Consider the following 27906-nt stretch of genomic DNA (forward strand, 5'->3'; position numbering starts at 1 on the left):
TCATACTAGCTGATAACAGACACCACGTGACAGCACACAAGTTTACCACTACCGTCTTATTTCTGTGATATCAATTGTGTGTCACTAAAAATAGTAAAAATATGCCTCATGTCTTCTTACTCTTGGACCAGAGTCCTTGATTCAAGCCTATCCTAGGACTATAATTCATCTGTCTCCATGTGTATTTATCAAGTTTTCAATGTGCCTCCATTGAAATCAGTGGAGTAAAAGACACAAGAAAGCATCCTAGTAACCTCCAAGGCCTTTAAATAAGGCTCATAAAATGGAGAACATCAGCTTTTGACACTTGTCTTCAAGCAGATGTTGTAAAAACACCAAAACCAGAACATCTGCCAAAACAGGGTCTTAGGGAAGCTAGATTAACAGTGAAATTACCACCACTGTACTATTAAAATAACTATTAAAAGGAGGAAACTGCAGCAAGTCTTTTAATAGGTGGCACTCTGAACTGGCAGTGGACCAAGACAGGACAACTACAGCATGGACATTCCCCTTTAAGCTACAGCAACTTTCCTATGAAAATTTAAAATGACAATGAACTTCAGTAGTTCAAAATTTCATAGCGCTTTCTGGAAAGCTAAAGGACAGCTGGCAAAACAAAAAATGGCCTTTGTGTTCCCTGGCTATAATCATTCCCATGTAAGTTCATTAAACTCTTGTGCTGAAACCCTGGCAAAGCGCAATGCCAGCCAGCATGGTGCCTCAAAAGTGATTTTGGGCTCACTACAAAGACCTTTAAAACACACCAGTGTAATGTGCTAAATACAATTTAAAAAGTTCCAACTTTGTTGAAAATTGTGTGTCATGAGCTTTGTTAAGTATGGGTCTAGCTGCATCTTGGCCAGACAAGCGTGGTCTGTACAGGTACACTGTGCTGGAGCTTCTCTAGTCCTCTAAGACAACTGGCATAAGCTTTGGAACTAATGATGTTTGGATTTGCTGTTCAGTCTGCTTTTTGTTTTTTTTTCCTTCAATTTGCGAAAAATGGTAATTCTGAAAATGGCAACCAAAATATTCCTTACTTCACTCAGCTGCTCAATGCAGGCCAAAGCCTGGAAGCTAGTGGCCGAGCGGGCAGAGCATCTGCTGGTGTAGGCCAGCATGGTGCCAGTAATATGGCCGTGGAGCAGGCCCTATTTACATCAGCTAATAATCTGGCCATACTGTCACAACAGAAGCGGAGGACATTCAGCTGTTTGCCACATCAGGCTCTGCTACATATTGATTTGCATGGCCCAGTATGAACACACACACACACACACGTTTCTGCTTTGATTTGTTTTGCACCGAGAGGTTATTTCCTAGATGTGATCTGGGCACTCTCAACATTGTAAATCACTATGGTACAATGCTATTAGTTTTTTTTCTGGTTCTTTATGTGTGTGGAGATACCATGTACAGAGACGGCAAAATGAGTTAAATGACCATTAGATTAATCAGGAAAGAAACTGCTCTGTGTTCCTCATGACATTCTGCAATTATCCAGCAGCAGAAATGATGTTAGTGGTTTCTTTTATTGCTAGTAACTGAAATAAGACTAAACTACTGCTTGTCCATGGACTATAAACAAACTGAATACACCAAAAGCACATAATAGGCAGATCCAGGAGATATCAATATATAAATTAGCTGTTTCATTTGTATAAACAGTGATCTGATTTCATCCTTTTCCTGCCTACCTAGCAATCAAGTACACAGATATAAAACAATTAATTTTTCAGTTGGAAAGTATATGTTCTGAAAAGCAAGATGCATTTGAGTATTTGTAACTGTTAATATTTGTCCATTAGACTGTTCCAGTGCCATGCCTACCCTTCTTTCTATTTATACTGGCATTGATCAACTTGTTCACTTCCAGTTTAAATGATTCAATTCTGTTTTGATTGCCATGTAATTTAAATGCAAATAATTACTGCAAAGATGACATTTAGAAAAACAGCTCTGCTAAGCAGGAAGGTCTTTATTAGGCAGAGGAGTTTGCCAGTAATATCAGAAGCATCCCTTTAACTGCAAGATGTGGAAACCTATCATTTCAGTTCTTTTAAAAGATACTCAGCTTTCTCTCTGTCTCCCCTTAATTAAAACTATTCTGTGGTATCACTAAGGTTTGGTATCAGGTTACAGCATAGGCCACTGAGTGAAAGGAAGAGGGGAGAAGAATATTATTTGTTTTTAGTTCATATGGCTATGCTCTAGATACCCACAGGCTATACTCTAGATTACCATCTTGTGAAATTATGTTTGTATTTCAGACTGCAACCTGGTTCTGATGCAAAAACACCGAGAAGTGTTTCACGTAATCGCAATGAAAAAGCAGCAGTGACAGGGAAAAAAAAAAACAACAACTCTGAAATAGTTAAAACCAGTTCACTTCTCCCTTCTTTCTTCTGCTATTAGGGTTAGACTGTTGCTTTTACACTTTTGTCACGTATGAGAAATCTAGAGATACCAAACTGCCTGAGGATGGAGATGTGATTGTTGCAGTCTCACCTTTCCTCAATGTCCTTATAGCAAAGTATTCTTTATGTGTCAGCTGTGAATCCAAAGAAATGTTGAGAGGCAACAATGAGGAGGACAAATTCTGCCTTTGCCCATTCCCTGCCATAGCAGCATCTTCAGTTTGGGCTCATAACTGGACATCCAACTCCTCTTTCCTCACAGTTGGCAGATTTCAATGGCACCACTTGAAATTTAGTCTTCACTAGTGAGAGCTGCATGAACACCAGGGTAACGCATGAAAGAGAAGGAGCCTGACACTTCTATTCCTGCATTACAGAAACCTGGTCCTTTCACCTCAAAAAACACCTGTGACTCAGTGTCTGGTAGAGTGTCTTCCCTAAAAGGCACTGCTCCTGTTAAACAGGAGATCATCCCAGGGATCTTGATTCTAGCACTGAGTCTTACAAGGTGCATTCACTCCCCTTCTCAAAGCAGGGTTAAACAACTGAACCTCAGAAGCTATTTTTAAGTTCTGAGTATCTCCAGGTATGGAGACTCCACAATCTCTCTGAGCAACCTGTTTCACTGCCTGAGCACCTTCACAGTAAAAATAATTAAAAAAAAAAAAAAAAGCATAGATCAAATTTCCTGTAGTCCAAACACTCACCCTGTTACTTGGTACCACCACTAAGAAGAATCTATCATCTTTACTCTCTCTCCCCTCATCACGTATTATATACTTTGATAAATAAGATCCTCCAGAGCCACATTCTCAAGGTGGAATACTCCCACTCTCTCAGTTTCTCCTTACATCTCAAGTGCTCCAGTCCCTTTGTGAGAATTCATTTTTGTGGCCTTTCACTGGACTCCAGTATGTCTTCATGCATCCTGTACTGGGGATCCCAGAACCAGACTTCAGATGCAGTCTCACCAGGGCTCGGTAAAAGGGAGGATCACTTCCTTCAACCTGCCAGCAGTATTGTCTTCCTAATGCAGCCCAAGATGCTGGTGGTCTTCATCACAAAGGCACATTGCTGATTCCTGGTCTGCCTGTCTAGCAGAACCCCCAAGTCACAGAATGGTTGAGGTTGGAAGGGGCTTCTGGAGATCATCCAGGCCAACTCGCCTGCCAAGCAGGGCTACCCAGAGCACATCACACAGGATGGCATCCAGGCAGGTTTTGAATATCTCCAGAGAAGGAGATTCCACAGCCTTTCTGGGCAACCTCTGGTCCTTTTCTGCAAAGCCACTTTCCAGCTAGTTGGCATGCCAGTATGTGATTATTCCTCCCCAAGTGCAGGACTTTGCATTTCCTTTTGTTGAACTTACTAAGAAGTGTTGGCCCACTTCTCCAGCTGATTAGGTCCATCTGAATGGGGCCAGACTCAACTGCAGGTGGACTTTAGCTTTCCTAGCACTTGTTGGCTTTCCTTCCCACCTTGTTGGATCTGTGTTCACAGAGCGGGAAGGCAGAAGAGTAGAAGAATCACTTGCAGTACAGAGATCCCAAGTTCATCTCCCATATTAAAGTTGTCTCCTAAGTAAAACCTACTCTGATCTCAGAAAGATTTCCCTTAAATTTCATGTCTGTTCTGCTGGCTTTTTTTTTCCTCCTGACAAGCACTGAGACAGCAGAATTGCTAGAGGAAGATGTCAGGCTGCAGGACCCCTAGTATGGCTCTATAGGAATGCATGAATTAAGCCCATGAAGCAACTCTAACTTCAGAAGCTATATAGAGGAAAAAAAATCAATATAATTGCTTTTTTAGGCTAATAACAGCTTGATTTTGCTCTGAAAACCTCAGACATGTTAATGAGTCTTCAGCACAGCTGTAATGTCCAGCTTACATACTGTTTTAAAATCTCCAAGAATCAGAAGAAAAATGCATTTGCTTTACTGTGAATGTTGTTTTACATTGTGAATATTTTATGTCGCTGAATAACATTTAGCCCTCAAAATTTACATACTGAGATAAGGATACAAGAGAGCTAAATTGCTCTGTAAGTTAGGTAGCAAGGATTCCCTAAAGGCCCTCAGACCTGAAAGATTTTTTCCTCAAACAAGACGCTTTCTAGTTTTTGCTGACTCACATGAGTTCAACCATTACAGTTTGAGCAGTATAGTTCATTCAAAAACATATATAACCAGGTGCCCTCATGGAGGCCCTGAACTGACACAACTCAATTAAGTTCAGCTCAATACCAATTTTTACCAGACAGGGATTGTAGAGGCCTGGGGAAGAGGTAGAACATCTTGTCACCAAAACCTGAGCAGATTCTTCTGGTATTTTCTTTCATGCTTTCCTTTCTTGTATCTTTGTTTTACTGGTATTAGCAATTATAATCCTTCACTGACTGTAGGGACACCTCGTGGTGAGGACAGGTGAAAACAGCAGGCTGCCATTCAATTAATTAAACCAAGCAGTAAAAGACTGACAGATGTTTCTTCTCCTTGGGATAATCAGAATTTCACAGGCACAGACTTCCACTCCCACTCCGCTTCTGAATGGGGCATACATTAACACATCCAGAACAGAAAACACTGACACAGGAACTTCAAGAACAAAAGATTGAGTCATCCAGCAGACCTCAAATATCTAGCAATCTAAGGGCCAGACCAACTTATTAACTTTTGTCTTTCAGGGGCTACCAGGGTGGCAGATTCAACTCTGGATACTCACTTGAAAAGGCAGTCCCCAGAACAACCATTATATTTGTTTTCCCCTCCTCCTTTTTATAACAGGCCAGCAAAGCTCATTTCAGTGACTTACTGCAGTATTTCTTTCTGGGATTTTTTTCTTTTAAACGTGCACGCATGTGTGATTTTAAACAGGGATTTCCTTTCTCACTGCAACTACCCTATGGTACTGTCACTGCAGCATTGAATACATTACATAATAAAAATTGCATCAGCTTGCTTACCCAGTGCAGTGACCCAATGCAGACCTTGGCAGCCAGAAGAGGAACGGTGGGATCTGCTGGTCGCAGTTTAGCACACTCTTTGAGCACTGATACAGCATATGCTGACTGGAGAGAGGAAGGGGAGAAAGAGCAGGAAAGGAAAAAAAAAAAGGCTGATTAGACAATGCTGTTAAGAGCCCAAGCAAGGTATTTCAGTGAAATGTACAAAACAGTGATATGAAATTACAAAAAAAAAAAAAATCATGTCAGCAACAAGTTAGCAACTTTACTCCTACCTCCACACACACAGACACACATGTGCACACAAACACACGCTTCCCACGCTCAGAAGTATGCTGAAGAACCGTCCCTGGCTGTGCACGTTACAAGATACAGTCTTCTTCAGCTATCAACACGCTGGTTATTTTAACTCTACCCTTTCAACTCACAACAACTCTGCCATATAGTTCCCCTCGCATGCAGCCATCTTCCAGTAAGCTAGAGGAGATCACGAAGAGCTTATCCTTTTGTACGTTACATTTTAGACCAACTAAAAAAACCTGTCAGACAGAGGTTTGTGTAGCTAAAGTGATCTGTTCTGTAGGCTGCTTTTTGTCTTCTCCAGGTCCGAATGTACAAGAACCCAACTGGGATCCCACCGTGCAAAGGGTGGGGCAGGCAGCTGCAGAGCTGCGCACCCGCTGTGCAGCGGGTGGTCTGAGAAGCATGTGGCAGACAGAAAGCCCACCGAGCTCTTCCTGGTGTAAGGTTACCATTAATAAATGGTGTTCATTAAGCTCAGCCGTTACACAGCCCTTTGGATATTCCACGTGCTCCACAAACACTGCTTTCTACAGCAGCGCCATTCATGGTGGCTGCATTTCAGCAGTTTAATGGGGAGTGAGGAATGCTCTGGTGTGAGATGCTGGTGACAAGGAAGGCTTGGGCAGCCCTGCTGGTTTCCTAGCCCACCCTAACCCACCTGAACCATTTTCTTTGAAGCTTCCAACTCTCCTCATACACGACCCAGAGCCCCTCAAAGCCCCATTTCTCCCAGCCGAGAGGCACGCAGGCCTCTCACTCGTATGCACCCCCAGCAGCACGTTGCGCAGTCACGACCTCTCTATATCCCAGGAGGGCAGTGAACACACCGATATAAGCTCACAGAGCTTAACTAACAACTATTCCTCTCAGGTTCTGGCCCACGAGGGCCCTCCTCACCGCAGCTCCTGTGAGCACACACTACCACCACGCAGCTGGCAGCCCCGCAGGACGGTTTCGCACTCCCACAGGCCATCAGCACTTCCCCTCCCTCCCGCCGCAGCAGGCTGCCTCAGCCTGCCTCCTCCTCTCTCCGCAGAGCTGAAGGTCCACTTCTTGCTAGAGGATTCAAAGCCCGGAGAAAAATGGGCTTGGAAAGCAGCCTGGAAAAAGGGGAAAAAGCGATGCGCAGCAGTCCTGCACATGACAAGGCAAAGATGAGCTTTTTAAGAGAACACACAGGCTCCGCAGCAGCACAAGGCAAAACCTCCTGCTTGAAAACCTTGACTACCTGCTATGTAACCTAAATAATGTAGCCTACAAAAGAGCAACAGCTTGCCCTACATTCTCCAGACTGCTCCCACCAATGCGGAGCAGCAGATATCATCAATACAAGTAATGAAATTTTGCTATGTTACAATTCCAAACACATCATTCAGCTGCTGGTCCGAAGCCAGGAAGATGCCTGTCTGGGAACAGAGATGGGAGCTTAACCTGTACCTCGCCCCGCTCAGAAATAAAGGCTTGGGTAATTCAATCCTGAAGCAGGGCAAGAAACGCATCACCGCGCTCTGCTGTTACTAGATGAGCGCATCCCTCTGAATGAACCTTCTTGACACCTATTTGTTTAGAACAAGTAATGTCTCAGGTTTTAATGGCTTCTTTTTCCTCCTTTACAGAAGGCTGCCTGTGCTGCAGGGAGCTGGTATTCCCAGTGCCACCACTCAACGTGCTTTAAGCCCTAGCATAAGCATGTAAGTGTCCTAACCTGGCACATCATCTTCCTGCCCTCTGTTCTGGCCCACACGTGTTGCAGACTAGAGAAACCCAAGCAGTACCAGAGGACAACATGCACTTTACCAGGCAGCCTATATGCAGCTGAACACCTCCAGCCCTTGCTATCCCACCACACAAAAGTGAAATGAAAAGGCCAGACGTATACAAGACCGCCTTCTGTCCAGTGTCACTGATTTGAGAAGATGTGGACAGATCGATGGGGGGGATTCTGCTCCCCACAGGAGGGAGCAGGAGGCACCTGGGGCTGCTGCAGCACTGCTGGCGATCACAGCTGGTGCAAGTACAGGTCAGAGCAGCGAGATGCCTGCTCAAAGTTGGGCCACAGCCACGAGACTGTTGGGGGGCAAGGACAAAGCAGCCACTACTGAACGCAGCACAGCAGAGACACCCACCTTGTGGCCATGCCCAAATTCCTCTCCTTCGCAGAGCCACTTGACTGCATGTGCTGTGGAGCTTCTGAACACTAATTGACCAAGTCAGAGCTATACCTTCCATGCTGCTCTCAAAACATCTACGAAGCTACGTTACTTTAGGCAAGTTTATAAAGTTTGCAATTAAACATGTACAGCAGAAATGGTTTTAGAAACCTGGCAACATGAAGCCGTCCTCCCCAGCTGCATTTTAAAAATTCAAGAGATCTATAAAATTGCACCTTGAAAACTTTACTCAGCAGAAATTATATGTAGATGAAAATGGTGGCCAAGGAATGACTACAGGAAGAATAACATCTCACTCCCACTGTTACTTGCTTTAGGGGACACTGGTGAGAAATATACATACCAAGGTGTGACACAGATATTCATTACAGGCATTAATTGGCAGGGAACAAACATCATCCACCCTGTATTGAATACAGATGTCATTGGTTTGTAAAAATATTTAATATGAAACAGTGTTTGTGTAACACTGAAATAATCTGATAATTAAAATGCACATATTCTTTCACTTAGCGTGGGTGGACCAGGCAGCCAAGTGCATTGTTTGTGAGACTCACTGCAAGGCAATAATAATTAGATTTATTGGTGAGGCATGATTTGAGAAGAGCAGAGCTTGAACTCCAAGTGACTGCATGCTTCCTGCTCATAATTTGGAGCTTCAGTACAGCTCACATCAAATCTCAGGCCAGGGTTTAAGTTCTTTCTGTTTAGATCTCTAATTGTTGGATTATAACAACTGCACTGGAACCATTTCTCAAGGATTTCAGAAAAAAAAACAAAAAAACAAAAAAACAAAAAAAAACAATTTGCCTCTGGGCCTCATTTGGACTCTCTTTGGGAAAAAAGGCTTGTGAGCCTCCCTAAAACAGAGGAACTCATTGAAAAGACATAGTTTAAAGAAACAGCAAGCACAGCAAGCTTGCCAACAGCTGCCTCGTGAGGGGTTCCAGCTTTTTTTTAATGGGAGGTCTGAGTTCTCAGCCTTAGGATCCTCATCAGATTTAAGGAGATTCATGACAATTCTCCTTTTTGTTATGACAAGCAAGGTGCAAAACTCAAATCAGGATACAGAGTGAAAACACGGCCTTAAGGGACAAAACGCACACAAAAAAGTGTAAAGGACTACAGAACCTCTGTTACCTGAGTTGGGCATTTCCATCTTCCATACAACAACTTTGTTATTTTTGCAAGAGGGACAGGTGAAGCACGTGGCACTACTGTTGCATGTTTAAGTCCAATATTTAAAGGAATCTGTTCTCTGTTAATTTTTTTTCGCCTAATCTACTTGCATACAATATTTTCCTTCTGCTGAGTTCACAAGTGTGCTCTGTAATTATTTCTGAAAAGAAAATCAGTAAAGACAGGTGCTGGGAAGCAGTGGGCAACACTCACAAAAGGCTGCTTTCAGGACAGGCTGAAAGGGCTCTGTGTACTGCACTCAATACACGGGCAGCACCTCTCAACCTGCAGTGGGAAATCGCAAAGAAGCTACTGGGAAGAAAGATGGAGAAGACACCTCTCCCTAAGTAGTTAAAGTTGTCATGGTTTTGAATCCTGTAAAACAAAGAAAAACTTCTAACCAAATACTAACCACAGCTCTCCTTCCCCATTTGCTAACAATGAATAACACAAGCATATTCCTGAACAACATTTGCACATGACCAGTATACATGTAGAATGAGGAACAGGTCACTGTTAGTTTTCTTTCTTAACTTTTCCAAAAGACTCGAGAGATTTTGCACCATTGTGCATTTACCTAAATGGATGGCAAAATCTCGAGTGCACTCCAATAATATGTATCATTCTTTCCTCTCCTCTCCTACCACAGCGGAGCAAGGAAAGGAGGGTGGCAGAGAATTCATTTCACACTTAGAAGATAAAGAGACCATAAATGTAAGTAAAAGGAAGAATTTCTAGACAGTAGATTGTGCCAAGCAGACCTGACACACCACACACAGTTGCTCTTCTCTTGCAAAGGTTCCAAAAACCTTTCTACTTTTTTTTTTTTTTTTTTTTTTTTGCTTTCAGCCAGAGGGAAAACGTTCCTCAAGGTGGTGGTCTTGGTAGACAGCCTCCCTCCCAATTCACCTGCCAGTCCAGTACAGACAAATCTCCCCAAGTAGCATTGCCTGTCTTCGAGCATCATCCTGCCCAATCTTAAAAGCGGCACCATCTCAAAGGGATTGTGTCTGTGCGTGTGGCAGGAATCTTTCAACACACACGAATAAGTATTCCTGGTATCCTGGGATTCACAGCCATTTAGCTGTAAGTGACCTTGAACCAGCAAGGGAAGATGACATTAGAGGGAGCCAGCAATTGAGAAGTCAGGAATTAGCTGTTCACTGAATTTCTACATTTCTGTGAATCCCTCAGCACGGATATTATTCTCTTAAGACATTCACTTCTCTCAACACAGGGACTGCTGCTCCCCTTTTCTTTTACCCTGTGCTTAGCAAATCAGAGCACTGCAGTGAAGCAGCTTCAAACACTCACTTTTAGGAGTACCTCTTACATTCTGGGATTTAAAAGTATGACTTTGCCCATGCTAATGTGACAAACACCACCCTTCACACTTTCTGTCAAGAAAAGAGAGTTAAGCCTGAAGGCAGCTCTACAGCCCACCCAGGTATTCTGCTCCTCAGGCAGGAAGCTTTCCATTTTTAGCACCATCTACAGCACACACACGCCCTTCTCATCTCCCTTTTGCACCAAAAGAAACCAAACTACGGAATAACCCCTAGCTGGCTGACCTTTGTAACAGGATCTTTACCCAATGACTGTTCAATATTTTAACTTTCATTCCCCAGCAATGCTATTTAAGGAGCCAGCCGAGGCCTCTGCTGCTCCCAAGGTTCCTGCCTGCAATGCAAAAAGAAATGTTCCTTTTTTTTTTTTTTTTAATGCCAGTTGCTTAGCAACCAGACTAAGCTTTTGCAAGGAAACCAACAGAAGGAACAGCCTAAATCATAAAATTCGTCTGCTGTTGCTGCAGAATTATGTATCGAATGTATTTATAACTTTCCTCCTAACCTTCTGGAAAGCTGTATATCGGCATTACAGGCATGGCTGAGTCAAACTTGAAGCTCCTTGAAGCTATTACAGACATCTGCTTTTGCTGCACTGTTTTAAATAAGTGGCAGCATTCCTTTTTTGGGTGCAACACAGATAGGAGCAGCTCAGACATTAGCCTGACATTATTTGGCTATGACCAGCGCATATCAGCAACTTGCAAAAGGCTTGAAAATCAAAGTGCACGTCTGTCTGAGGCTGGTTTCAAAACCCTAAAAACGCTGCCAGCACCAGCCCTGGGCAGGGCTGCATTATCTCCACTGCTGAGCAGCCAAGGGGAACGCAGTGACACTGCACGATTGGCTCTGCGAGAGCCGCAGCCTGCTCCCTCAGAAAAGCAGCTGAATGACAGATGCCATGGAGGATGCGATTATTTCCCTTTGTATAGCACCAGACACCTCCTGAAGTGTTACGTTATTAAGAAAATCACTCAGGTAGACAAGCGTGACTCTTTCTTCCTCTTTGCCTTGAAGATGAACAAACACAGGAAGGCTGAAAGGAGACAGGAGCATTTTGTGTAGCTGAAAGCAGATTTATCTGCCTGGCTTTGCAAGGTACCACCCTCAGAGAATAAATCCCCCTACGGCCAGCCATTCTTATTTATACATTAACGTTGGCCACTGTCCCTGGGGTGTCCTCAGCACAGGCTAGCAGGGGCTGGGCAGGATCAGCATTTGCTGTCCTAAAGGCAAGCACTGTGCTGAAGGTGTTCTGCAAACCCTGGATGAGGGTGGCTGGACAGCTGAGCACCGGGCACCCCAGGAACACATCACCTCCATCAGCAACCCCAGCACAAGGCCTGCTGAGCACAGCCCTTGCCTCCAGGTAACTGCTTCCAGCTCCAGTCTCTTCCCACAGCCTGTTCACCTGCTCCAGACCCCTTCCCTTATGCACATCTTGCTGCTCCTCATCCCCTTAATGAGCACGGGGGTGAGGGGTAAGGGCAGATTACCTCCTCAGCTGGCTGGAGACTGTACGACTCCTCACCCCTCTAGTCAGGAAACACAAACAACCCTAAAGCTTTTAACATAGTAAAAAAAAAAATAGCAGAAATATTAAATTTGAGCACAAAAATGGTTTTATGTACCAAATACACTAATAACTACAGCTACCCACCGGACATGAGCAACGTGAGACTGCTGCAGGCTGACTGGCTCTGTTGGGGTGCCCCAAACCTGCAGGCCAAGTACCCTCATCATTCACAATTCCACAGCCATCTCTGGCAAATCCTCCCTCACCACCCTCAGGAAAACAGCACCTCACTGTCATTAAATACAAATCTCATCTCCTTGGATTGTTAGTTGGAAGAGCCATACAGGCATTGCTTTACACGTGCCTGTACAAGGCCCATTGTTTATCAGTTTATATTTCCCTTCGGCCGTATCTCAGGTAAGAAGACACTCGAGACGCAGATCCTGTTGACCTAAGCCAGAGTCCAACCCCATGCGCTTCTGAGTCTCTAATCCCAAAGAGCTCCGGTGACGCTTTGAGACCCCCAGGCTGGGCCCCACGTGGGGCAGTTAAGTGTGGAAGGGGACAGGGATCTGAAAAAGGGAGCATGTAACTGATCCAACTGGTCTGAGGCCAGGGAAATGCCTGCAAGTGCACGCAGACCCTATTTCACATCCCTCGTGCCTGCCATACATCACCTAGACGCTGTGATCATTTTGCCTCCACCTGCAGGTGCCTCGGCAGAGCTGCCCCAGACTGCAGGACCGCTGCGTGCTGGTCTTCTCCACCACTTCCACTGCAAACTGCTCAGCTGAAAAGCAGCAGCAGAGGTGGTCTGCCCCAACCAGCCATCCTTCACACAGTCTCCTACATAATAAATAAAGATCTGCTCCTTTCCAACCCTCGAATCCTGCTCAATACAGGTCACTTCTACTTTTCCAAAGTCTTGAGACCAGCAGATGCAACCTACTGCACTCATTTCGCCCTGGCAGCAGGGCAGTGGCTCATCCCATAGCCTGAGGACGCTGCCAGATGGCATCCGGCTCGCACACCACTGCCACTCGGGCTCCAGCCTGTCTGTGCATGGCAGACAGGGAGCTGCCGTGCCCGCTCAGCCTCTGGCTGTTGTGCTACCAAATGGTGAAGGTGATGACCAGCAGAAACAACTCGAAGCATCTGCGCGGAGTTCAGCATCCAGTTTTCTAGTACCAGTGCAGAAGAACAGGTGTTCTGCACCGGGCCAATGTAAACTTCTCCTGCCTATCCAGAACCACACACGGTGACACAGGACATCTCCCACTACTCTCTTCCTATAGCATGTCTTAATGCCACTGTCTATGCTTTCCCAGCATTTCACCTAAATTTCTTCTAAAATTGTCTACAAAGTCTTTCACATTTCAGGATGGACTTCAACCATTTAAATGAACACCCTCCACTCATTCAGAAAACAAACAATTCAGTACACATGCATCCCCAAGAATAAGTTAAAAAACAAACAAAAAACAACAACCAGACCACACCATCTCTCATCACGCAAGATGCCAAGAAGCACAAGTTAAATTGCTGTCACTCCATTACTTCTGGTGTTTTAAGTGGATAGAAGAATAGGAAGGTCACGCTTCTCTGAGCTTTCTCATTCACTGTTTTATGAATCCCTAAGGCCCTGCTTGCCCTAAGGACTTTCTGAAGCAGTGTGCCTATTTTTGTTAAGACACATCCGTTTAAAAATAATGTGTAAACTCAAGCATACACACAGTAATGAGCCTAGCTGGTTGACTTGACATTCAGAGTGATCACTTGAGAAAAATGACAGCCACCATTTGGCAATTTTTTGGCTGGCAGAGGAAGAAAATAGTTTATGTTAAACTCTGACTTAATCCGAAAGAGATCAATATACAAAATAAAAGCAACACTAATCAAATGCAATGCAGAACAGAGGACATGACAGGCTTTTACAGCACTTTAAGAAGGTCAGAGTTTGCAATTCCTAAAAATATTTTAAAATAACAAGACCAAGTTTCTAGCATTTACAGGTTGATAGAGGGTTCCTGTCATACCCAAGATTTATGAGCATGATTTGCTGTACTGCAGAAGAAGTAACACTGCAGGATGCAAGATTTAGTTACCAAGAAATGAGATCAGGAATTGGCTGCGACTGAGACAGGTGAAAACAGATCTTCTACCTATAAAAGCTCAAGCGTGCTCTGCAATCTGCAGTCTAGACAAACCACACTCTTCTCATCAGTTCCTCCTGCTGCACTGGAGCACTTCCATTTAAACGAACACTGTCCTGCTATCAGTATAAAAATGTATGCCACATCTCCCATTAGCGAGATGACGCATTGCAGAGTGTATGACAGGAATCCTCAGGGAATACTTTGGGATTAGAAGTGAAATGCTGCACAGATGGGATTGTTGGGTAAGGGAATCCTCGCTGCCCCATATAAGGCGCAGAACATTTAGAGCTTTGACAAAAACAGACGAGATCAGGCCATTTCACCTTCTAAATATTTCAAATACATGACATACTTGAAGATCTTAAAAGTTGGGACAGTTGTAGAGTATAGATACTCATGTTGCTCATTTTTAAGTACCAAATATACAGTAACCTCTAGGGGAAGCTGAAGAGATACATACACACTTAAGGAGGACAGATTTCTCACGCAAATTGTTAGAAGGTGAAGATGGTGCCCTATTTCTCTCTTCCATTCCAACTTAAGATCGAACCCCAGTTACTCTGGATACACTGCCAACCATCAGCAGCTAATCTGTTGGGAAGCAGTTCTAGATTTTGCCAGGGTTACATCATGATTTGCTGTCAAGAAACAGGTTACACAACCTGTAAAGCCACTAAACCTTCTGGACAAGTGAAATGAATTTATGGGAAGCTACTGTACCTCCCATCGCTGCCTATGTAGTCATTGTTGCCCTGAATATCAAGAGATCAGGTATCCGGAGGATTTGCAAAGGCAGGGAGGGCAGCTACGTGCTAACTCCAGCTGAATGCCAAGGGGAGCTGGGCCCGATTTCCAAAGCCCTCACCTGACATAGGCCAGCGCGAGGTATTAGCACCAAGGCAACAGGCTCACTGTTCAAGTATTCTTCCAGCTGCTTCGGGTTTCCCTACACATAACTGAGAGTCCAGCCATTGTTTTCATATCTGGAATTGGATTTTGAAATGCTTGTACTGAACTCCTACAGGAATCTGTCAGCCTCCCTCCCATTAAACATTTCCCTCCAGCCCCCCACTGTTCTTTTATCTAATATACTTTATCAGAGTTTTGATGTCTCCTTCTGCTTATAACAGCCCGAGCTGATTTATGAGATAACTGTGGAATCCCAGTACAGAGTCAGAGCTTGCTGGGTCCCACCGAGTCCAGCTCCAGTACCTTACAACGTGGTCATGGCTGACTGGTATTTGTCTGTGGTGTTCCACAGATCCCCAGTGACGCAAGCTCTACACGAATCTCCACAGGCAGTCTTCTTCTAGCATACTGATATCCTTTTTTTTTTTTTTTTGCCTCCTAATTGGAAACATAAACTTGGGTTGCTGCAACTGGAAGACATTATGTCTTGTCCTACCCACCACAGACAAGAGGAAACCCTTCTTCTTTGCAACAGCTCGTGAACATTTCTTTCTCTTCAAACCCCATTCCCAACCTTTATGGGAACTTCTTTTTTTCCTGGTCTTTCCGGAGCCCTATTTACTATGCCCTTAACCATCCTTGATGATCTTTACTAGACTGTCTTGTTGGTCTGCTATTTTCTTAACATGTATCACCCAAAAACAGTCTTCTGTATAAGGCTTTGTGCTCATAAAAATAAAGGAACACCTTCAGACATCATCTGAGCTTTACTGCCACTTATACCCCACAGGAGGGCAACTTCTTTACAAAAGCTTAACACTGCTTATTCATCTCGAGGTTTCACCCCAAAGCCAGTTTCCAGTTCAAGTTATAGCCATAAAAGGCCAATAGTGGTCATCATTTAACTGATGATAAATGGTTGGTGATCTCTGTCTAATTTTACTCAGACCCCCTACACTCCACGGTCACAGAATATAGGACCATGCTGTAGGCAGTCTGCTACAGCTTTAATCTGCTCACAGCTCCTAAAAGATGTAGGTGGGGATCCCCACCATGAACAAGCTAAATTTATCATCTACTTTTCCTGCGGGAAGTCTCCTCTTTTAAGCCTAATAAAGAAAAGCTCAGCTATCTTTTGCAACTAGACTTCAGGCATCTCAGTGGTCTACTGAGAACTTTCACAAACACTGTATTAATTTTAAAAAATGGTGTTAAAACACAACCGCATGCATTCACATATCCTTTGTTTTTCTACATTATCTGCTGTACCAAGATTAAAGCACTTCAAAAATACAAATCTTCACAAGCTGTCTATGAAAAAGCACAAACATTTCCTTGGATCAGATGGAGAATCACAGCTTAGAGAGAGGTTAAGTCAACTGCCCAAAGACACAGAATTGCTGACAGTTTGGGACATCAGTATCTTTCTTATGCTACACATATTTATGTTGAATCTGCATAGTATGGACAGCTAGATAACACTTTTCAATCCACAGCCATACACAAAATATGTTTTCTCCTTAATAATGAAGAGCAAGCACTACATGGCAAGATAAGTACACAATACCTCATCATGAAGAACAATCAAATGTGAGCACTGTCCTTCTACATAAGTTGTCTGGTGGGACCTACCACCACAAAACACGTCTGCACACACTGAAAATGGTAAGCGAGACACATTCTGCCAGAGGAAAGTGTGCCCTTTCAGAGTCCTTTAGTTTGAACTTTACCTTTCCACAAGCCACCATGGACAGGGCAAGCTGGTACCAAAGGTGAAATTCATCAAATGCAAACTTCATGGCTCTCTCCAAGCACTGCAAAATAAACATCGGAAGAAATGTCAGGAATTGTTTTTGATATCCTTTGTCAATACTGCTGTTTGGCATGGCTCAGTAAGCAAATTAGGGCAGATGCCTTGTTGTGGAGCAAATATGTGTTTTTTTTTTAAATGACAATTTTCTTCCTCTTAGTTAATGGGGCCTGCTACCATACGATACCACTTTAAATTAGGGCTGCTTTATTCAAGAGCCTACATATGAATTAGCTTAAAGTCTCAAACAGTTCTGACCTGTGCTGCCACAGGCCTGTAGCTGTTTCTACTAATTGCTAGCTAGCGTGCTTCACCTCCCTGACCAACAGCCAACAGTTACTGAAAGGCAGGTTTTGTTTGCACATTTCAGATGGAAGTCGAGCCAGAAGACAGAGGTACCTCAGAAAGCATGACATACTGCCCTCTTCTGCCCAGTGTGATGCTGAGAAGGTCGTAGACTGCAGAAGCATCCCGGAGGCTGACAGCCCGGTCATCCTGCTGGTCAGGGGCACGGCTGATCACTGCGTCCCGGTTTGCCTGGGGACAGACACAAACATAGCATCAGACCTCAGCAGAGCAAGGAAACAAAACAAGACAACACAACTCCTCCACAGGAAGCTCTACCCATCACCCATGGTACATTGTTTATAATTGTCTCAAGATTTTATTTATTTTGTTTTTGTTGTTTTGTTTTTTAAATTAAAAATATTCCCAGGTCAGCAAGGTGTTTCCATACAGAAGTAGACTACTTTTTTTTTATCCACAGAAAGCAAACTCAAGAAGACAGCTGTACGTACAGAACAGACCTGCTGGGAATACTTCATCTGGATTTTTTTTTCAGAATCAGAACATTAGGGAACTGACCTAACAGATCAGATTCCCCAAGACGTCAAAATACAAACTATCCTTAATCCATGTTCTTTATTACTTCAATTAGCTGCAACTGTGATAAAATAACAACCATGGAAGCAGCTGTCCTCTGTGCCTGCAACTGTTTTCTTCTCAATACCGTACGTTTCTCTTATTCTTTTCTGCTACTCACTTTTTATTTTTTAATTTGAGCAGGTTGCCTGAGTAATCATATTTGCCATCAATTTAATGCAATTAGAAGCCTGGGCAATGCAATACCAAATAATTATTTGGAAAATATCTTATTTTGTAAGTATTAATTTTGCATAATCTATCAGTTCATTGCTCAGCTTAGATACATTTAAAAGAAACATTACTTTTGACAGAAAATGATCAGTCTAGCAGCTTGCTAGGATGTTGCAAAATACCACATCCCACAGACTGAGATTTACCTCAAGATCCCAGCCTCTGTTTTCTGAGGACAAAGAGGGAAATCTTGAACCCAGAATGAAAAGAAAATTCCCTCTGGTTTCTGAACACGACTGCCTAACCTCTGAGAAAGGCAATACTGTATGCTGCTGAGCACAGCGGCATACACTGATCACAGATACACCGCCCTGGGCTCCTCAGCTGGACGAGGTGCAATGTAGGACATTCAGGTCTGACATCTAAGAGATCAGAAAAATTAGGAGACTGCAAACAGTTTCACCTGGGGCAAAAACAAACAAGATGTTTTCTCTCTAAAGCAGGGACGCTACGAAATTTATTTTATAATACTCACTACTATAATCTTCCATCTATTTCTTTTTAATTGCAGGGAGCTTTTTTTCCTAAAAAGGTTAAACACTGGAATTAAGTGTAATAAAAATTTCCAGAATATGCAGCTCTACAGCCCACGCATATTTCAGGATGATTAAGCTGCAACTGTTTCATCATGATATTATCTGTGCAATACCCAGTTCCAAGCATTCTTCATCACAGCTGAGACAGCAAACACAATTACTGCCAACCAACCCAATCACAACCAAGAGCTAATGGCAAACGCAGCTAAAGGCAAGCTGACAGGGCAGACTCAGTCTAGTGTTTGGATTGCGTACAAAAATTTACACCACCTCTTGGAGCAAGGGAAGTGGTTTCTTTTTTTATGTAAATACAGAAGACATCATTTGTGATTTAAAAAGATAGCCCACACAATACATTGTATCAGAGAATAAGGGTGAGAAAATAAGAAATTCCTGCAAGCAGAGCACAGAAGCATGGCTTATCTGTCTTTATTAGCAAAACAAAGTAAATATAAATGGAAAAGAAAGTGTTCAAGTTCTGTTTGGATTTAACCCAAAACTACTTCAAAAGAAAAACAAAATTGCTGTAAAAAAGAAAAAAAAAAGAACATATACAGTATGATTCTGAGATTACTATTTTAAAAAGAAAGTTAAAGCAGTTCCAGAATGATCCTTACTGCCAGGTGAATACTCCTAGATATATACAGTAGCAATAGCAGATTTTTCCATGAGTTATATTAGAGCAATTGTTTGCAGAAAGTAGCTAATGAGATACCACCTGCGTGCTCTGTAGTCTGATCAGCCTCCCATTACAGCCACCTATAGCCTGATGCTGTTTTTGGGTATCCATCTAGCACTGAGCTATGGCTTTTAAATTGCTGCATTAACACAGAGAAAATTAATCAGAACTAGAGAGTGCCCATTAATGTCTCCTAACAGATGTTGGTACTAGATGCAACAACATGCCCAAATTCTGCAATAAACAGGAACGAGACATTACATGTGAGAACTGCAGTCACACTGAACACGTTGTACTTATCGCACTTCACCTAGGCAGAGAGCAGTTACAACCAACATATGCACAGGCATGACTAATATTCCTTCCAAGGTCATAAACTTGCTTATTTAACTCAATCCTTTAAATCTCAAAGCCACGGAAGGTCTTTGCAATCCATCACTCTCTGCTTCCACACATGGAAGTTGCCGCTGAGCAAATACATCAAGTCACTTCTACCCCGACAGCGTGGTTTATGGTTATGTAATTACTGGCCCTATTTCCAATTGCTAATGCCAGTCGCTCAAAAATCAAGGAGCCCTCATATTGCTACAGTGCCATAAAAAAAAAAAAGACAAGATGATGCAAATCTCATAACAAACACTAGTAGGAAGAGCACAGAGTGTGTCTCATACAACACTGCAAATCATCATCCCAAGGCTCAAGGTACCAGTTACTTTTGCAGTGTTACATACAGGAGGGCAGAGGAGGAAAACGTGAATCACTTACTTGAAATCCTCTCGGGGAAACCAGAATGTTTCTAGGGACTCTCAAAAGGAAGGATACTGTGATCCAGATCACCATTAGCCAGGTTTTCTTTGTTTACCTTTGTGTACACTTCAGTGGGGCAATGAGAAATTCTGACAGTCCCAGGTAAGTACACAGGCAAAACAGCTGCAGAGCTGGTGCAACGCTGCATATACTGATTTTGTCCAACAGCAAGTTTTACTTACCGAAAGGTACAGACAGACTTCAGTGACCATTTGAGTCTGCATGCATTCTAAGCCATTATCTGAACATTATTCCAACACCTGTGTTTCTGCTCTTTCAGGCCATTAGTTTTCCTGAACGCAACTGGAAAAAGGACTATTTGTAGAAGGTTTGCAGAAGGCTGACCAAACAGCTGCACCTAGGCAGCAATTCCTGCTTTGTCCCATTGCATTACCTCCTCCTCCACTATAAGGAGCATCAAAACTGCTACAAATACACTTCTAGCACCCCCGGTATGAGTCTTCCTTTTAAGCTGTTCCCATTGTAACACAGACGTGCCTCACTGCACACAAGTGGGATGGAGAGAGATGGTGAGTCATGCCATCAGAAGAAGAGACCCTCTGTTCAAGGCTGTCGTGTAGGATGGAGAAGGTCACTCCTGCTACCAACAGGAGTTAGTGTAATTTGCATTATTGCACAGAGGAAAACATACAGTCAAACCCTCTTTATTTGGGGTATTTCTCAGTTACAGGGCAACCCAAAGATGCATCGCATTTGCATATTTTGGGATGTGTTACAGACGCAAGCATCTCTGCCGGCAGGTGGCTCAGACATGACACCAGCCCTATTTTGGGACATAAACACACCCCGGAGTCAGCCCAGGCTGAGCAGCACACAGGCCCATGAGCACCTTCAGCCCTTCCTCCTGGCACGATGCCCGCAGGCTGCATGCACCCCAAAGGCTCCAGCATAGACTGGTGCCCACGAGCTGCCCCAGTGCTGAATCTTGCTGATCTCTGTGCCAGATTTTATGTACATGAACAGTTTACCTAACAATCCTGCTGAGCAACAGGCAGCTTGTGTCTTCGTGTCCACATACACAATCTACTCACCTGCAGCTGAGATAAGCCCCCTAGCCACAGAGGATGTGCCGTACCTCGCTGACACTGCTATGCCTCTCACATGCTAACTACAGCTTATTTATGCTGTGTTTAGTACATGGAGCTGCAGAAGGGAAAAGAGCCACAGCAAATCCAAAGAGCCATTACTTCAGCAGATATTACGCACACAGTTACGCTGCAGAAAATTAAATTTTACCACAACACAGAGATGTTCTTCTTAATAAAAGTCAAGCAATCATATGAATTACAATGGAGCATATTCCACATAGCAGCCCCTTCTCACTGCAATTAGCTATAAAGTATCCTTTAATTGCTCACTTTGAAACATGGCTCCCCCTGCTTTGTTTCAAAGAAGAAAAAGAAAGCAATTAAAATCTTTAATGAGTGCCTGCTGCCTGCGCCCTAATTCATGGGCATTCTAATGTTCAACTTGTGTCTTTTGAAAGGAGACATAATTGCCAGATCCACTGCAACCCAGCTATACAGAACAGCAGCATGTTTTACAGTGTACTGTAATAATGTAATTGGTGTGATTCAATACTAACATTAAGGGAGAAAAACAAATGCTATGTGTGGAAGATCGACAACAAGCCTTGGAAATCGTGCAATTGATGCCTCTACTGCTGGGAGGTGGGAAATACTCAGCCCACATCCTTGGGTCTCCGTTCTCTGCCATGGCACAGATCCTTTCACATCAAGAGGCTACTGGATTTCCACCTGAGGTGCTATCTCCACACAGCATGTGAAGGCTCTCCTCACCAACATACACAAAGAAAGTATTCAAGGTTGACCACAAGGCCGCTGTGAAAACGGGAAGCAGGTGGAACAAGGAGGAAATACCATACACCAACCCCTCCCAGGCCTGCTCTTACAGAAATACCACAACCTGCTCCATTTAAGAGCAGAAGCACAGAGAATGAAAACGCAGTGCCTGTATGAGTTGTCAGGCATCTGTCTCGTTTCTGGAAGGCAATAGCTCCCAGGGCCTCATCTAGATGTCTGGCAAAATAGCCCATGGATACAAAGGGGCTGGAAGGCTGAACTTCTCTTACCCAAAGCACAAATGCAGCAGAGTAATGAGTTCAGTCTGTGTCAGCAGCAATTTCACTCAGGATGAGTAAGCAACTCCTTTTCTACAAGTATCAAGGAGGCACAACAGTGTCAGAAGCACAAAGCAAGCCAGCCAGTCATGTCCCCAAAACAAATCCGTGCCTGTCTGACCTACTGAGGAGGTCTGGCTCACAAGTGAACGTGCTACATACTGCTCGTGGTCCTCTCTTCCCTCAATGTGAACGCTTTCTTCTAAGCAAAATGTGGCTTATCACAATTAGAAAGATGCCCATTACAAAAAGCCAAAGAATTACAGTCCAAAGAAGCAACAACTCTTGGCTATTTTCCACTACACCACACAGGCAGTTTGCAAAGCATAACAGAGACTCAAATCATCCTTGGACAGCCAACAACATATGAATACTCTTCTCAATTTTTCTTTTTGGTCTGGCATTTAGTTATAAAATATGACTGTCATCTCCTTGACCAGGTGTATTTCAATACCTACTCTTGTAGCAGACTTAATTCTGGAAATACCACTGAAAGCAAGACAGACATGACTCCTGGCCAAAACAGCCCAGCTTCCCTATCCAGAAGGAAAGGAGGAGAAAAAGTAGATGGGAAAAAGTAATGCAACAAAAGGCAGCTTTATGTATGGGTACTGTCTTGGGTACCAAAGTCACGTATCTGCTATCAATAATCTGCATTTAGAGTTATCTTCCCAGAATTTACATCCTCCCTGCAAGTTTGGAAATAACACTGCCTACTGCAAAGCGAAAGAAGAAAAAGCTGGCTAGCCCATCTTCTGGGGCTTGCAGTTGAACTGTTCATTCACAAGGAAATTCACAGGGGTGGTATATTTCCCACTAGAAACATTCTGCAATCTATCTTCCCAGGTCCCAAATGCACAGCTTTGCCTTGCAGACCAGTTACTGTCAGGCTGGTTAGTGTAAGCACAGCGCAGTGATTTGGCAGGAACCAACAGAACAGGCAATCCTGTCCCCAGCTGTCTCCTTAGGCTGCCTTAGTCCCCTAGCCCTCAAAGAAACACTCGTGACAGTCGTCCAGCTGTGTCATTCAAAAAAAAACACACCGTAAAAGCAACAAGAGTTTCTGCTCTTTCACCAACCCATTTGTTGGCCAGGATTACTGTATAAAGCTAGGAACTGCAGAGTTAATATGTTTTAATTATTTCTGTGTTTAAAAATAAACAGGCTAAGTCTTATTCCCTCACAGGCATGCTCAAAGCCACAAGTTTTCACTCTCACCAGTAAAAAGATCAGGGCCAGTCCCAGTATCTTACTTCCCCCCTCACCATCTGTTCTGCGCTCTCAGGCTCTGCGAGGTCAAATCGCCTTTAGGGATTCAAGTCAGAGATAAGATGGGGATGACATTTCTAATCTTTGTTACACAGGCACAGAATTTATTAGTTTTGGACACAAGGAGCTTCATTTCCACTAGCACTGGAGTGACCACGGAATCACCAAGGTGACCCATGCTACCTGGGATGTTTGCTGGACCACACCAGCCAGGATCCCTCGCTGTAAGAGCCAGCATTACCAAGGGCTGAGCTAAAGATTTTAGGCTATGTTTTAGACCTTGGATTCAAAAAGGGAAAGTTTTTAAGTGCAAATAAAGAACTTTCACTTCAAAAGTACACACCACAAGTCATAGAAAGTTTCCAATCCTTGCTCTGAGAAACTTCTGGCTGATTTTAAGGGGCAGCAGAGTCAACTCAGCAAATACTCCTCAGAGCAGTTATTAAAACAAATAAAACCGCAGTTCAGGATTAGTCTTGCCAAAGCTGCCCTGCCTACTCGCAGCCACACAACAGGCCCAGAGCCTCTGACAGCAGCAGCAGCGCCACGGTGCAGAGAAAGCACATGCAGCAAGCCTCCACATACTCGGCTCGCCCCGAAGACAGTGCTGTTGGTCTTGATGAGTTAAATACAGACAGAAGCAGGACTAGCCATTTAAAAATAGGCTGGCCCATCTTTCCAGTGCTCAACAGGAACACATCGTTCTACTGCAGCCTGAGCTTGCGAAGGCTGGCACAAGCTGGCCTCCTCCTGGGTGAGAGGGAGAACATTTTTCTCTTCTTATGACCAGCCCATCCATCCTGCAACTCAGGCTGTGTGTATGGAAGGAGAATTTCACCCCAAAACCTCCAAACCCCTGAAGAAGACAGCCCTGCCTGTGGTAATCTTCAGGCTGCCTGATTTGTTTCACTACACTCCTCCACAAGAGCTCCACAGCCAGCCATGGTAGCTAAATAACAGCTGGCACCACGGGCAAGAGCTTGCCAAACCCCACAGCCAGGGTGCTCTTCATTGCCTGCAGAGATGCCTTCGCTTAGGAAGACAGGTTCCCATTTTCAACAAGGACAGAACAAATACAGGAGGCAGCTCAGGAGAGGGCCATAAGGAAACGAGCTGTTACTCTAAGTGTTAATATACCCACAGAAGCATTTCCAAAGCTATGACAAAGTCTACCATGCTGCTTGTTTTTTATATACTTAGGTTCCAAAGCAGAGCGAGTGAAATACTGCAGGAATGCTTAATTACCAATTTAGAAGATATTACCATTCTGTTCCAAACCAGAACATGCAAAGCTGCTCCCTTCAAAAGCAAAGGAAATGGGGTAAGAAAAGCACAGACAGCATCTGGAGGCAGAACCCCACACCACTGGGAGTCAAAGAAAGTTTGCTGAAATGTAGGATGAGGCTCACAAACCTTACATGTGGTTTCTTTTTTCCCCTTAGCCCCTGCAGGTAGGAGTCCTGTAGCACTAGTAACTTTTTTCTGGGGAGTCACACAGATCCTTGTGAGGTAGGTGTTAGCTACACCTTATGAAGGTGAGACAAGCAGAAGAATAGAGTGCATTTCAGCTGGTACAGCAAACTGCCTAGCAATGATTTACTCCCTCCTTGTATGGCTAGGAGAATTAAAAGGTGTTCAAGATGTGTATTGCTAAAAAAAATACAACAACTTACCATGCCCTGTATCCCCTTCAGCCAATTTCTCACATATTTATGATTCTCTGATATCTACACTCTTGCCCAGGACATGTCTTTATGTCCCCTCTTTGTGCTGACAATTCTCCTGTCCCCAAACCCTCCTCCCCCCAGTTTTGACCCATGTCAGCTCATTTTGGAATGGCTGAAGTCAGAAACAGGCAGGTGGAGCAGTTGTTTGGTTTTACAGTCCTGCAAAAGAATTAGAGCAGCAAGGTTGCTTTGTTTTTCTCTTTAAAAATCAGACAGGGAAAGTACTATTCTGGTGAGTTTTGCTCTGACAGAGCAGTCAAAGTGTCAGATTCTGGATAGCTCCAAGCAAGTCAACTTAATCGTGGTTGAGGGGTAGTTAAGGGGTTCTTAATCAGAGTACTGAAGATGCACCCAACCCAGCCAATATCTGGAATCACCAACCATGTTGCTTGCTGGCCTACAGAAACGTATCACTATTACTTGCCACCAACACTCTCTCCAAGAAGGAAAGTGTGTTATCCAGCCAACATCACATCATGAGGGAGACTGCAACTGCAAATCTGCTTTTTGTTAACTTATGTTCCACAAGGCTCAGCAAATTTTAAAAAACAGCAAAACAACCCACACATCTCCAAATGAACAACAAACCCCTACATGAGAAGACTCACTGGCTTACAACAAACAGCTGTAATAGATCTCTCATTGTATCAAAAATTAAGCAAAATTTCCTCTTCCTAATAACACAGCAGCAGAACTGCAGGTAAATATTTATGCACTGCAAACAGATATAAGAATCAGATTGCTCCTTCTGTTCTCTCACTCAGAAAGCACGTTCCTGTCACTGCTAAGTGTATTTCTATGCACAGCTGTACTTCTATACACTTGTCCTGTAGTTTTCTGTAGTTTTGTTAAAGTGGTAAACAAATAGCAAGCCTTCTGCTAACGTGAGAGGAAAGTGAAGGCTCAGGTGCTCCATTCCCCCCAAAATGGAGGCTGTTATGGTTCCTGCAGAACTCCACTACAGGACCTCTGCTTATTTAAGTACTTTATGCACAGCAGATCAAAATGCCTTGCACCTACCTCCAGACAGTTCCTCTATATAAGAGACAGCACTCAAACACACACACACACTTAGGTAATATTGAAGTCAGCCCAGCAGTCCAGCTCCGATCAGTACCATTTTCACACTGCTTCATCCACAACAGTTACAGGAGCTGTTTGCCATTTTACATGCTCCTGGATAAAATGGTAGCTTTCATTCCCCTCAGCAGAACAAGACTACAAGTGTTCAAGGTCCCGTAAGGCCTTTTCAGCTGAGGTCAGCCCCAGAGAAGGCTGGAGCAGTCAGTACTCCCGCTGCTCCAGATCCCTCCTCACACATGGATCAGCCCAGACAAGCCACGCTGACACAAAGTCTTCTGATACATCTGCATTCATCACACTACAAGTTCCTGCTCCAGGAGGCTCCAGTTCTAATTACAAAAGGGCCTTGAAAACACAATACAGATATACTGCAGAGATTTAAATTAGAAATCACCAAAAAGTCTTTGGTGTTATACTGCTCACGTAATATTTTAAGTCATTTCAGTATTTTGCAGTGGTTCTAACTCCTAATTTTTGCCCCATATTCTAAAAGCAAACAATATTATGATGGTGTGTTAAGAATTTTGCAAGAAAGGGGAGAGACTTGAGGTAGAAGAAAGACATAGAAAAACTGAAGAAAGACAAGAAACCAAACCAAAGTTCCCATAGTATTTCGTTTCACCTCATCTGTAAGTTCCTAAGAGTGTCACTGAAGCTCTGAGGTTTCCAAACCTCACTTTAAGTGACAAGCAACCATCCAGTATTTAAAGCAAAGTAACATTCTTTACACTGCTTAAAAAAAACACAAACAAACAAAAAAAAACCAAAAAAAACACCACTCCTTACTGATTTTCTCAGTTTGCATCTTCTCAGAACATGGACATGATTAAATGTTACCTTGCAGTTTTCCATACAGTTGTTTTTCCCCACCAACACTGATGCTATAAATAAATCTAACAATTCCCGTGTATTTCATTATGGATGTCACATCTACAAGTGACAAACCCCTGAACCATGAGCATCAGACACTGCCAAAGACCACTCAGGACTGAAGTAGCTAAAACACTACCCCTACAGACTAAGATACATATGCAGGTTGTTCTGTTCTATCTTGCAAATGCCAAACGGCAGGCTCCATCACATGTGGATTTACCCAAGGCTCCCAGTTCCTCTCATTCTTGATCCATAAATCCACACAGATGATCTGAATGGAAACATCTGCCTGCTGGCAACGTACCTCGATGTCAGAAACTGCACACAGCTATGGTGAATGCAGGTTATTTCCTTTTAACAATTCCCCAAATCCTTCACTGAAGTTCCATCAAATAAAAGTGGTGTCACCAAGAGAAAGAAATAGCATTTCCTGTTCATGAGAAGAATCTTTGCTTATGTAGGGAAGATTCTGTAAACAAAACCAACCAGAGGACTCGACGTGGAAATATTCCTTTTTTGCTGTTAATATTACAAACTCATTTTTGGCTTACCATGGATTCACTGATTAAGAGGAGAAGAAGAGCTTCTTCTACGTTGTCCCGAGGGCAGTAAACGCTGAAAGACAGAACACAATTTTCTGAGGAAGGTCAAGAATTATCCTATCCGCCTCTCTTTCTCATTTCACAAGAAGAGCAGTAACTTGAAACATTTCATACATAATTCATTCGCTAGGTAATACCTGCTTTTTCAGGTTCACACAATTAAAAGCTCTGAAACATATCCTCGATGAGCTATTCTGAACTATAAATAGATTATTTCTATTTCATAGCAAAGACAGCTATTT

General features: G+C 43.4%; 1 protein-coding gene across 2 annotated transcripts in view; it reads right to left on the reverse strand.

Annotated features, from left to right (window-relative positions):
- Positions 1-27906, reverse strand: part of TTC7A (tetratricopeptide repeat domain 7A) — a 165165-nt gene that overhangs the window by 106252 nt on the left and 31007 nt on the right. For both annotated transcript variants that reach the window (XM_027454067.3, XM_072035724.1), the window contains 4 exons: positions 27614-27677; positions 17172-17309; positions 16693-16776; positions 5383-5487 (listed from right to left, as the gene is read on the reverse strand). In XM_027454067.3, coding sequence (XP_027309868.2) covers positions 5383-5487; positions 16693-16776; positions 17172-17309; positions 27614-27677 — 391 coding nt within the window. The remainder of the gene's footprint in view (positions 1-5382; positions 5488-16692; positions 16777-17171; positions 17310-27613; positions 27678-27906) is intronic.

Source organism: Anas platyrhynchos, chromosome 3 (assembly GCF_047663525.1).
Source record: "Anas platyrhynchos isolate ZD024472 breed Pekin duck chromosome 3, IASCAAS_PekinDuck_T2T, whole genome shotgun sequence".
Classification (NCBI taxonomy): domain Eukaryota; kingdom Metazoa; phylum Chordata; class Aves; order Anseriformes; family Anatidae; genus Anas; species Anas platyrhynchos.